At 40.7% G+C, this 13,347-nt stretch overlaps 1 protein-coding gene across 13 annotated transcripts in view; it reads left to right on the top strand.

Annotated features, from left to right (window-relative positions):
* Nucleotides 1-13,347, top strand: part of IFT88 (intraflagellar transport 88) — a 95,340-nt gene that overhangs the window by 46,032 nt on the left and 35,961 nt on the right. For all 13 annotated transcript variants that reach the window (XR_013993257.1, XR_013993258.1, XR_013993259.1 and 10 more), the window contains 5 exons: nt 1,440-1,526; nt 2,700-2,886; nt 4,788-4,896; nt 7,067-7,217; nt 7,701-7,816. Coding sequence is in view for 10 of the 13 variants with exons in the window: in XM_081047075.1 (XP_080903201.1) it covers nt 1,440-1,526; nt 2,700-2,886; nt 4,788-4,896; nt 7,067-7,217; nt 7,701-7,816 (650 nt within the window). In the remaining 3 variants the exon portion in view is untranslated. The remainder of the gene's footprint in view (nt 1-1,439; nt 1,527-2,699; nt 2,887-4,787; nt 4,897-7,066; nt 7,218-7,700; nt 7,817-13,347) is intronic.

The raw sequence follows: 13,347 nt of genomic DNA, 5'->3' as shown, positions 1-13,347 counted from the left end.
TTCCGTGCGTGGTGCAGATGCTGAGGGAGCCAGTGAAGTCACTTGCTCAGGGTGAGCAGGACAACAAGCCACAGTCACTTCCCAGGTCACATTTAGGAGCTTCTTTGGCAGTTTTAGAGAAGACCCTTCCAAGAACCTAAGTGGGAAAGAGAATCTCAAATGTTTGGGTTTTTTCTTCCAGAGTTTACTTTGTGGAATTATAAATTGCTGACCTAGAAAATCCCAACAGTTTTCTTTAAAGTTTTCTTCAAAAACGCTGTGAAAAAGTAATTATTTACTCATATCATCACCAAACTTTATCGATCTCCTGCCATTAAAACAAAGTGAGTCCGCACGTTCAGTGGTGCTTCCCACGCAACCAGACACAGCACAGCACCCAGGTTTGACTTCGTCAGCTATTTCCGACCGCGACAGCTCATGGCCACTACTGGAAGAGCTGAAGTAGGGTTTTCTCCAGAAGCAGGAGACATCACGAGGCCAAGCAGTTTCCTCAGTAAATGTATTTCAAAGGAAGGAAGGCAAGCCGGTCTTTCTGTACTTTTTTTTTTTCCTGAAATTTCTCAGTAATTTCCAGGCTGAGTACTCGTTCACCTTTCAGGCAAGCTGGCTGACCACTGCAGATATCCTGTTTGCTTAGGATTATCTCAGCCCTCCAGGTGGCTAAAACGTACTTTGGTTTCTCATGACTTGAAAATGTAATTATATAATCAGACCATGTTTATAATACTCCCAGAACTATTTTCTTTCTGTCATCAATTTTGGAAAATTCTCAGCCTCGAGTCTTTCTTCCCTTTCTGGGATTCTGGTTGTGTTTATGTGAGACGTTCTCACCATGTTCCTGTGTGTCTCTTATGTTCTTTCCGAAGAATGTTCTTTTCACCTTTTCTTTTGCTACACTTATTTAGTCAACATTTCCTAGGACCTTGACCTTCAAATCCTGGTTTCCTCAGTAGCTCTCCAGTTTGACCTTCAAAAAATATTTCTAGTGTTTGACCCATCTTCTCTGATTGTTCTCTGTAGGAAAATGGTCTTCTTTCTATAGGCTGGTCTCTGATTGCCAGAAGCAGAAATTCTAGAATTACTTTGTAAAGGGCAAATTGGATCATGTCTTTGAGGTAAAACCTCACTGCCCAGCCATTGTACAGGGAAACCTTATGCTGTGTCACAGGGCTGACAGGCTCTCGTCAGATGTCTGATCTGCCGTTAAGCCCATCTACTGTGGTTGTCAGTTATTATACTTTTAGTGTCATTTTATTCTTTTTAGGAATTTGTTAATTCTCAAGTGAAAGTCTCACCTTGTCATCTGTTTCCTTAAACATATTAATCCACCTGTCTTGTGCCCTCCCCCACCTTACACTCAGATACTGAGTTTTTTCCCAGCCTAAGCCTGAATACTGTCATATTACAGTAGTGATAACTTTCAGATGTTTTATTTCTAGGCTGTAGAGACCTTAAAAATGTTTGAAAAAAAAGACAGTAGAGTGAAAAGTGCAGCTGCAACCAACCTGTCATTCCTGTATTATTTGGTAAGTTTTATTTTTTACAAGTAAGAGTTGATACTATGGTATTTTTCTGTTGCTAAATTCCCACCTGAGGAGAGGCTCCAGGGTGCCCCAGCCACACCCTGATTTGACTCCCACCCTGCAGCCATTTCTTACTTTGAGAATCCTTTGCCTCCGAGAGAAACTGGAGACTAAAGGCATTAAATGCCACCAAATAGTATACTTTTGAAGGGTCAGTTCTGTGATATGTAAGTTTATCTGTTGTTTAGAAGTTCGGCCAGGAAGCAGTCACTGAGTGTTATGGGACAGGGTGTAGAGATAACATGTGCACAGTGATAGAGGAGCTGGCGGGGAGATGCCAGGACCTTTGCAGCGCTCAGCACTCAGTGACTGGGTGGCAGGCATGTCCTGTGGCCACTAGAAGAGGGACTTCACACAGCAGCTGCCTCCTCTGTGGGTCCACCGCCAGGCCCCACGTACCTCGCCCGGGGCAATCTGAGGACGAGCCGGGTGTGAAGTGACCCCGGTGTGAAGTGACGTGAGCGAAGACAGCCTGGGACCCCGGGATTTTGCATCAGGCCTGCATCTGATGGCCAGAGCGAGGCCTACGGAGAGCGAGGCCCCTGCTTCACGTCTGCATTCCGTACGTCCCATAACGTCCTTTCCACCAGCTCTGACAGCCACACAGGGAATTGGAGTCTCGGAAATGCGGGTCCTGGCCTAGCTGAGCTGACAAGGCACAGGCGGACCCACCACCTGAGACTGGTGAGGTCCGTGTGTTGCACATGAATGATGGCAGCGAGACGGGGCAAAGATGAGCGGTAGCTGGAAATGCAAGGCGTCATGGGTGCTGCCGCCTGTCTGATGGGATAGTCAGAGAGTGTTGCCTTTGCAGCCATTTCAGTGCGTGGGGCGTGGGGAGTGCCGTGTTCAGTAAGTAATGACATGGAGTCTGGGTGTTCGGAATGGAGCCGCATACCTGTAAATAGTGACGCAAACCATGGACTCGAGGTCAGTCATAGGAAATTTGGGTTGCTGAAAGCACTGGATGAGTACAAGTCTTTCGTAGAATAAGCCAATCAAGACTAAGATATGTAAAATATTTGTTTCTGCTTTTCATATCTGTAATCTCAGAACGGTCAGAAAAAATATTTGATGAACTTTAAAGAATATGTATATATTTTGTACTTTATTTAGGAAAATGAATTTGCACAAGCCAGCAGCTATGCAGATTTGGCTGTGAACTCTGATAGATATAACCCATCAGCTCTCACTAACAAAGGGAATACAGTGTTTGCAAATGGTGACTATGAGAAGGCAGCTGAATTCTATAAAGAGGCTCTAAGAAATGATTCTTCTTGTACCGAAGCACTTTATAATATTGGTAAGTAAAACGGGAAAAATTGCTTTACAGAGCTCTAACTCCTTAGGAAGAGGAGTTGACTTCCTTGTAATGAAAAGTGGAAAGGAAGACTTGGATTGTAGATTATTTTTAAACTTTTTAATCTGTGTAAAATTTGCACAGATGTTGTCGTATTGCCTTCTAAAGAAACTTTTCCAATTTCTGTTTCCACCATGGTGTGTGTGTGAGACTGACTGATTTGGATATTGTAATTGAACTTTTGCCAAACTGATGGGTGGAGAAAAACTCATTTTCTTCCTTTTTTAATTATGAAGAATTTCAAACATAAGAAAGCATACAGAAAAAATAAACACCTATGTACCTACTACCCATATTTAACACATTCTAACATTTTGTCATATTTACTTCAGATTGGTTTTAATAAACAAAATGTTGTAAGACCTGAAGGCTTAGCACTGCTTTCTCTTCCCTGCCCCTCAGAGGCCACCTGAAATGGTGCCATTCCTCCTTGTCCCTGAGTTTGCCGTGTTCCAAACACAGCTTGAGTCAATGCAGTGTCTCGTCTTGGATTATTAATGAAGTTTGTTTTCCAGTTTTCTTCTCCCTGCGTTTTGGTTTGCATGTTTATTTTATTCTCCTTTGCGTTATGACCTTTCCTCTGATATCTGTGCATGCAGTTGTGTCCTCATATTCAGGAGTGTGCAGCGAACGCTGAGTTGGGGTTCCGAGGCATGGGTGAGGCTGATGGGCGGGCACCCTGCGCAGGACCATCTCATCTGTCCTGTAGGAGAACTGCCCATCGGGCAGGTGCACCTCTCCTCTCCTGCCAGCAGGAAAAAGGAAGCTCTGGCTGGGCTGGGGGAAGAGGTGACAGATTAGCGATTTTAGGTGCAGTCAAGGAGGGCCTCCCTAAGGACCCCCTTACCGCCATAGTGCAGGGTGGGAGGGTAGGACCATTGGGTGTCTGGGAAAAGAGTGTGACTGACAGCGAGAACTGGGCAGAAAAGGCCTTCACGCAGGAGGTGCCTACACATGTCTTTATCCTCTTTGTGTGTTTTAAGTACTTGTCCTAGTCCGTTGCCTGACTTTTGACTTTATAATTTCTTATGTCAAGCAGAATTTTTCAATTTTTTTATATAATCAAATTTGGCTTTTTGAAAATTTGTGGCGTCATTTGTTTATTGCTTCATGAAGCCCTTCCTTAACCCATGATTTTTCCTATATTTTTTCATAGTTTTACAGCTTTGTGTTTTTTAATTTAGTTTTAAAATAAATTTCAGCAATAAATTCAAAATAGGAATCTACATTTTTTTCTTTTAATTTTTTTTTGAATTGCAGAATATTGGGGAACAATGTGTTTCTCCAGGGCCCATCAGCTCCAAGTCGTTGTCCTTCAATCTAGTTGTGGAGGGCGCAGCTCAGCTCCAAGTCCAGTCGTCGTTTTCAATCTTTAGTTGCAGGGGACGCAGCCCACCATCCCATGTGGGAATTGAACCGGCAACCTTGTTGTTCACAGCTCACGCTCTAACCAACTGAGCCATCGGTCACCCCTACATTTTTGTTTATGCATAGACAGTTTTCCTAGCACCATTTACTACTAGGCCCTTAGTCCTTACTGATTTCCAATGCCCATTAACTAAATTCTTTGAGTCAATTTTGATACTGTTTATTCTGTTGTATTAATCTGTTTGTCTGTTCACCTCCCCACTATGTTCAAAAATCACTGAAGTTTTATATTTATAGCATATTTTGGTGCCTGCCAAATATTAGTGCAACATCCCTGCCCCCGCCTTGTTGTTCTTTTAAGAAATTCTGTTCATCTTTGTTTTCTCTTTTGGGTGACTATTTATGTCCTTTTAAAGGTTCACTCTGTTACTTTAAGAAAATACTTATTCCTTTTCTTTTTTTCTCTCCTTTTTAAGGCCTTACCTATAAGAAGCTAAACCGGCTTGATGAGGCTTTGGACTGCTTCCTAAAGCTCCATGCAATCCTGAGGAACAGTGCCCAAGTTCTGTACCAGATAGCCAACATGTATCTTAATGTGCCAAGTTTGGGCCACTGCTAATTCACTCAGTTGGTGGCCAAGTGCCATTATTAAGTGAGCTTAACCACTGAAGTAATTGATGAGGCTAACATTTTAAAACCCAGCTATCAGATTAATTACCATGTGATGAAAATATTTGAGTGATCCTGTTTTCCTTCTTTTTTAAAAAAAATTGTTTATTTTCGATTACAGTTGACTTTCAGTATTATTTTATATTAGTTTCAGGTATACCGCATAGTGGTTAGACATTTATATAATTTACGAAGTGATTCCCTTAATAAGTCTAGGACCTACCTAGCACCATACATAGTGTTACAATAATTCCCTATGCTGTACTTTACATCCTCATAACTATTTTGTAACTATCAATTGTACTTCTTAATCCCTTCCCCTTTCTCACCCAGCCCCCAAACCCCCGTCCCCTCTGGCAACCATCAGTTTGTTCTCTGTATCTATGAGTTTGTTTCTGTTTTGTTTGTTCGCTTATTCTGTTCTTTAGATTCCGCATATAACCAAACTCAAATTGCATCTGTCTTTCTCTGTCTGACATACTCCACTCAGCACAATCCCCTCCAGATCCATCCACGTGGTCACGGATGGTGAGATTCCATTCTTTTTTACGCTGATGAGTGATTCTGTTTTAAAAGATTATTTGCATTGTTAGAGGAATTGTTTAAAGGTTAAAACTACTTATGAATTTTTGGGAATAATCATGGAAGTAATTGAGTATGACATGTTGGGTACACATAAGCTATTCACTGAACGTGAATTAGTTGCTTTAGAATGTATTAACTCTGAGTCTTGTAGGGTATTTTTGAAGTAGTTACTTATTAATTAAAAGGAAGATATTGTTTATTACTGATTAGTACTACTGATTGAATTTAGATGATTTGTTTTATTTGTTGCAGCTGACATACAGATTTAGGGGACAGAACTCTCCGAAGGCCTTTCCCCTCCATAGTTGTGCAGTAGTTTGTGTGAAGTGCCTCATGCGTTCTGTCCCCTCAATAGTTCATGGACTGTATTTTGCTTAGGACTCTGGGGACTGCTGAAATATAAAGCGTTGTTTTTGTGTCATGTCTTCTTCAGCTCTTAGCTTTCTTTAGTTGTTCCCCCCCCCCTTGGTTGGAAGAGCAAAAATCTGTTCATGTTTTTAATGCCTTTGACACTATTTGAAAAACGCTTTAATTTTTCTCCTTATTTTAAAAATAATAAGCTTTGACAACATTGGGAGGAATTAAAATCTTATGTAGGTTTTTAAGTTATCTTGATAAATATTTTATACAAATATGTTTGGACAAAAGGATATTATGAAGTGTCCCATTAATATTTTTAAGTACTAGCTGTTATACTTTTAGTAGAATAGATAAAAAGTTTTCTATAAAAATTTTTAGTTTTAGAACAGGTGGCTTCATAGTTATTCCTGGTAGCCTTTTTGTTTTGTCCATTTAATTTCCCTGAAATTGCCAGTGTCATGATATGATAGTGCCCAGTTCATGATGGGTTTGGATCAAGTGAAGTAAATAATATGTTTAAGTGTATTTAATACATTTCCTTATTTTTATGTTTTCAGTATGATATCACATTTTTCATCAATAAAAACATAACTCTTTTTCAATAAAACTTTGGATTGGAATATTTTTTATTTCATTGAGACATCTAACATAAAAATAAATAGTAAATGGTCAATAAGTATTGGTGTGAACAAGTTTTCTGAGTGTATGCAGAAGACCTACTAGGCATAAAAGCTATAAAAAAAAAAAACTCCCTATTTGGGGCTTATAATTGAATTAGGGAAAACTCACAGGAAAATACAAACTGTCCCCTGAATATGTTGAGCATGTTAACAAGGTAGGATAATGAATACAACATTCAGTCACTTTTATTAAGGACACATTTTGGCCAGTGCTCTGAACAAAATGGCAGACTGATAACCCTACTGGAAATCTGGAAGTTGATCATAGTGGACAGTAATGCAGCGAAAGGAAAGGTTGAGTGTACGTACGGAACAAAAGAGTTCACAGTGCTGCTCGTCGTCAGCCTGGGGAGACTGGGGTGGGTAGTATTAAATAGCTCACGACTATAGGCTAAGGAATGTTTTTATTAGGTTTGCTTATTTCAGAAAAATTGTGTTACCCTTAACTGAAATTGTCCAAGATATGAATTAATGGAAGATCCCAATCAAGCTATTGAGTGGTTAATGCAGCTGATCAGCGTTGTCCCCACGGACTCTCGAGCTCTGTCTAAGCTAGGAGAATTGTACGACAGCGAGGGGGACAAGTCCCAGGCCTTTCAATATTACTACGAGGTGGGTGCAATCTCACTTCCCTTCTACTTTCTAGCTTTTATGAATTGTTATAAAAAAGGCAGCAGACCTTCTAATTTATAAAACTTAGAAATGCTTATGAGCTTTTAAACAAGTATTGATTTAAAATAAAGCATTTGTGGAATATAAAGTTCATTTTTGATTAATTTTAATAAAAATGAAATAAAAAGTACAAATTCATTTTTCTCTTGAAGCATGATTTTCATCCCTTTTTGATTCTATTACATATTTAATTTGATTCAGACTGCATCCAAAAGATAATTACAGGAGTTGAAAAATGTGTCAAATCTAAAGTTTTCTAAATCTTGTATAGTATAAAAATCTTGTAAAGTGCTTATGACAGCTCATGCTTCTTTATTAACAAATTTCACATCGGATAAACTAATCCATTCAATGGGTAATATGTTCAGGGAGTCCACTACACGTTGCCACTGAAATTGTACTGTCGCGTTCTGTGTTTTGCAGTCGTACAGGTATTTCCCTTCTAACATCGACGTCATTGAGTGGCTTGGAGCCTACTACATTGACACCCAGTTTTGTGAGAAGGCCATTCAGTACTTCGAAAGAGCTTCTCTCATACAGTAAGTGGCTGTTAGGGCTGTGTCGAACTAAACGTGTCCTGTCGGGGTTTATGATCCGTACTGTTAGACTCTGACAGACACATGAGCAAATATTTGTTCGTGAGCAAATATTTGTGAACATTCCATTTTCTAGTATTATATTCCTTTTTTCTTGATCTTTATTGTGACAAATATGTTTCCTTTGTATGAAAAAGTTTTTTTCATTTGTTTTATTAGTTTCAGGTGCACAAGACAAAGTAATACTTAGACGTTTATCATTTCAAAAGTTTTTAAAATACCTTCTTTAAGGTACTTTTTTTTTCTTATTCACGTCTCAGCAAACAAGTATTGTTTCTTTATGAATCAGAAAATGACTATCTCAGTCCTAGGACAAAGTTTTATTTCTGAAATAAGTTTCAATTTATAGTTGATATATACTATATATTAAAAATTAAACTTTTAAAGATGTCTTTAGTTTCCTATCAGAATGGTTTGTGCACGTATGATTCAAAAATAATTGGAATATAAAGTATTCTGCTTTGTATTTGGCCAGATTTAATTTTAACATTAAATATGACTTTGAGTCATTTGAATGGTAAAGGAATGCTTAATAATTTGAGTGACCTCTGTGTAGAATTTGTATTAGGCAATTAATTTTTATGACAGTTGCTTCACATAAATATTTTGAGAATTATAAAACTAACAAGCATAAGGGGAGTGGTTTTTAGTTTAATTATGTGCTTGAGACTAAAGCTACATAGGTAACACACTGGAACCTTTCTATTACACTTGGTACTAATGTTAAGCCTAGCCGTTAGCTCAGGTACCATCTGCTTGTTCCAAACGTAACTCCTACATGTGATGTCACGTGCGACGTGGTCTAGTTGGTGCCCTTTCTCTCTGTGCCACCAGTAGTCTAGCCTTACAAGTCTCGAACTCCCCAACTTAACTGACTTTTATGTCCTCTGCAGGTTAGCTCCCAAATCTCACCTGACCCTGATTATCACCAGCACATTTTTACCAGTAAAATCTTCCAGTGTAACACCCAGCAGTCTGAACCTAACCTTCCCTCTTCCACACCCCTCCTCTGCAGTGTGCCTCTCTTTCATAAGACGGAGACTCCAGTCTCTTGACCTGCTTTTCTCTCGCAGTCTCTCCTGGCGTTGGTTTTGAGCCTGTCCCTTTCAGGCTCCTTAATCGATCACAGCTGTGCTCTTTCTTGCCAATGTCCTTGGTTGCTTTTTTTCCCCCTCTTGCTTTGCTACCCCATCCGTCCCCCAAAATGTCATGGGTTAATCCAACCCTTCCTTGGGCTCCTGTACTCAGCCTGGGAAGATCCCTTGGGCGTAGATGATGTGACCAGATGGTCTGAGACCAACACGAGTGTGTTATGTGAACACTTATCATCAGTCTAAAGTATTTCTAAATAACCTCCTCTATTTCCCTCACAGATCCCCTCAGTTTTTCACTCCAGTTTCCCAGGAGATAGAGCCTTTTCTAGGAACTCTTGTAACATCTCCCTGCCCTTGCTTTTTTAGAAATTGCTTTCACATGAACCTGGTTTTGCCACCTTCTGTCTGAATGACAGAGACATTGAATATGCGTCAATTACCTGTTCACTTCCGGAGCATTTATTTTCTGTACGATACATCTTAATGTCTACTTTTCTCTTTTTTTCTATGCTAAGACTTCTGTTTATTGTGTAAGTCTTACACGATAGAAGTGTAAGCTCCGTGGAGGTGATGGGGGGGTTGTTTGTTTCGTCTGGCCTCGGAAGCAAGTTCTGAAATAGGTGGTGGTGACGGTTATACAACTTTATGGATGTAATTAATGCCACTGAATCGTATACCTGAAAATGGTTAATGTGGAAGACTTTTTGTTCTATCTACTTTTATCATAATTTTAAAATTATTAATGTCATGTACCATAAACTTTTGAATCCCGTACTTTAACGGGTGAATTTGTTACATGAATTATATCTCCAAAGACACTATCAAATGGTCCATGCTCTGCGCTCATGCCCAGAAACAGGCTAGGTGGACAGGTAATAGTGAGGAGGGTGGTCTCCTGCACAGGTGAGCCAGGAGCGGTGCGCGAGCTGTGTAGGAGGCTTCTGGGGTTGACGGCGTCCCCTTTCTGGGACTGCAGGGCGGTGACCAAGTATTCACTTCATGAGAATTTATGGAGCTGTGGAGCTTTGTTTTGTGTACTTCTCCATGTGTTATACTTCATAATTAAAGATTTCAAAGTCAAAGAAAACAGACAATATGAGCAAAGAAAGGCTGTGCTCCCCCCGGCCCCAGGGAGCCTTTGGAAATGTGGGAGCAGGGGCATTTTATGGTCGTTATGATGGATAGGGATGCGCTGTGGGTACCAGGCGGCAGCCACCCAGGATGGAACATTCAGTAATGTGTCAAGGACTTGCACAGTGACCAGTGTCACCCAAAATGCCGGTAGCACCTTTCACCAAACACTGCATTAGAACATGTTACTAGTATGGTTTTGTCACTGAGAAGTCATCTGAAAACTCTGCAGTCCTTTCTCTGAGGCTGTTTAGCGAAGAGTGCCAACCTGGCTGATGCCATTCAGGTAGCTGGAACGGGCTGCGGTGAGGACCTCATTGTTCCAGAAGCCACTCCTCACTTCATCCTGCAGTTTCATTTTACCCCTCGGACCCCTGGGCGACCTCTGGGGGCGAGGGCACAGCTGCTTCTCAGGTCCCAGTCTGCCGTCCTTTGCCAAGCCGCCTCACCCCTGGTGACTCCAGTTCCCGAGCATTGCTGGTTATTTTCAGGGACAGGTGTGCTGCCCCTCAGTATACCCTCTGGAGCCCTGGAGGCTTACCTGCCCTGCCTGACTGAAGGCAGCTCACATCTGCTTCCTCCATCACCTGTCGTTTGTATGTGGTTTTGTACGGTTCGTGTTTCATCTGAGATGGAATTTGATTTTGCTTTTCTTCTCCTTGTTTTTGGGAGTTCATTTCCAGAAAAGACATTGTAGGTGAAAGGTCTTGACTCTGCCATCCTGAAACCAAGCTTGCTTGTCTTTCAGGTGCTTATTCCAAATACAGAGATAATTCTTCCCGGGGACAGTTTTCAAATTGCACCCTCATTGCTTTGTGGAAGTGTAAAATAAGGGATTTCTACAGGGTCTGGTACTGGCACATTCTATGGGGTTGTAACTAGAGACATAGCTCTTAACCTTTCCTGGTTTCAGTTTCCTTTTCATTTAAGGTGAATGGGTGGAATGAAATACTACCTGAGGCCACATCTGTTTCTAAAATTCCATTGTTCTCTAACTTAAATCCAAGTCACTGCAGATTTAAAACCCTTAAAGCCTTTCGTACAGCTCTATATTCATTAGACTGTGCTCAGCACCTTCTAACCAATTGGCTGGGATTGTTTTGGTGCATTATATTAGATCATATGTCTTATATATGCTATCTGTAAAACAGTGCTATTTTCCTTTGCTGTGAGGATTCAGGAGAAAGTAGGCATTCATCCAAGAAATAAATTTGGTTTGCTATTTCTAAACGAGGTTCTGATGGTAAACCCAAAATAAAAGAGACAAGCTAGAACAGTTAGCCTTGTTTTCTGCTTTTATGCAGAACGCTCCTGTCCTGAGCTCTCCCCAGTTCCTAAGGGTAGCAGTAGGCACAGGAGTTTAATTGTGAAGACTAATAAAATACGTTTAGCTTGTGTCCTCAGTTGTTCCTGTGTTACCTTTATTAGACATGGAAGCTTATCAGCTGTTCTAGTGCGTATAATAGTTGATGATGGCACGGGCCACATAAGTGCCAATGGAAGTAAGCAGTGTCACGGCTCATCCGTACTTATGAGCAATGGGATTCATAATCCACAATGTCACCCAATCTTTTATTACCATCAAGTCACTGGGCCACTGCAGTGGTCACAAAGATTAATCCGTTTTCCCCAGGAAGCCGCGTGAACACACACACGCACACACTACTTGACAGCTGTTCCAGTGGCTAGTATCTGAATTTCCCAGTAGGTAGCATTCATGAATTGAGGCTTTCTGGAAGAAGAAAAACGAAGTGGTTATAATAGTAACTAATGTTTATTGTTTACCTATGTTGTGTTTATTAATCCTTACAACAACCCTCTCAATAGGTACTATCATCTCCATTTTATACATGAGGAAACAGAGGCATAAGTTTAAATAACTTTCACGTTCACAGAACTAATAGATTTCCAAACTAAAAATCGCACTCTTAACCTGAAGGAAGAAAATAATGATGATATGTGCTTGAATATGCACAGGAGATGTAGTTAGTGAGTGAGGGTCACCCAATGTATACCAGGCGTCACGCCAGGCCCGGGTACAAAGACGGTGCTGCTCAGGAATTCACAGTTTCACAAGAAACCTAAGTAACACTGCAGTATGGAGAGTGCAGTGCTGGAGACAATGCCGTGCAAGGCCAGCCCATGGATAGTCCCCATCTGCACAAGAGGTGGTGGCAGGTACAGAGATTGGTGTCTAGATGTGTGGCGTGTGGGGGACCGTGCTCCTGTCTGGATTTGCGGTGGCAGGAACTTTCAGGCAGGGCATGGTAGAAGACATGTGGGAGAGGCAGAAAACCCCCAAAGGTGATGAGCTGCATTAGGATGGCCATGCAGTGGGAGGGCAGGTGATGGCTGTTAAGGAGGGAAATAATATGGTTAGATACATATGTTATGTAGGTCACAGCGCATGTCTGGGTAAGCAGTGCACTTGTGCTTAAGTAACTTGCCCAAGTTGCAGGGCTCTGATTTAAACCCAGAGCTATCTGATTCTGAAGTTGGTAAGCTTGGCATCAAACTGAGTAGGAACCAAGACTCCTGTCTTTGAAGCCATCAAGTAAATAGATGCGAGATTCTAGAAAGATGTGAGACGAGCATTAAATTATTCCCTACTCTTTTATTTCTTCAGATATTGTTTTTCTTAGATATATATATTTTTTAATTTTAAGGGAAGTGTGTTTCTCCACGGCCCATCAGCTCCAAGTAATTGTCCTTCAATCTAGTTGTGGAGAGCACAGCTCAGCTCCAAGTCCAGTCACCATTTTCAATCTTTAGTTGCGGGGAGCGCAGCCCACCATCCCATGCAGAAATTGAACCAGCAACCTTGCTGTTGAGAGCACGCGCTCTAACCAACTGAGCCATCTGGATGCCCCTCTTAGATATTTTTAATAGCAGTCTTTAGAAATCCTGCTGGATGGTTATTTATTTTAGAAAATAAATTCATTTTTAAGGGGAAAAAAAAGGATGAAGAGAATTATTTTTACCCTCTCTTTAGTTGAAGCCTAATTGTTCAAATACAAGGTCAAAAATTGGGTGCTGAATTTGCAAGCTTAAGCCTGATTTCTAAGCCTTAGGTTCTAAGCCTAAGTATAAGATTATGGCTAAGGTGATGATAATGTTTAAAATAGAATGCAGTCGTCTTTAACCAAACAGTTTAAGTGGTTCTCATAAAAATATCTAAATGAAGGCATGAACTAGATTGAAGGACTTTTAAATTTAAATTTCCTAATCTAAATATGACAGATACCGTAG

Source organism: Rhinolophus hipposideros, assembly GCF_964194185.1.
Source record: "Rhinolophus hipposideros genome assembly, chromosome: 4".
Taxonomy (NCBI): Eukaryota; Metazoa; Chordata; class Mammalia; order Chiroptera; family Rhinolophidae; genus Rhinolophus; species Rhinolophus hipposideros.
Note: the sequence above shows the minus strand (reverse complement) of the source record. Positions and strands in the feature narration are given on the sequence as shown.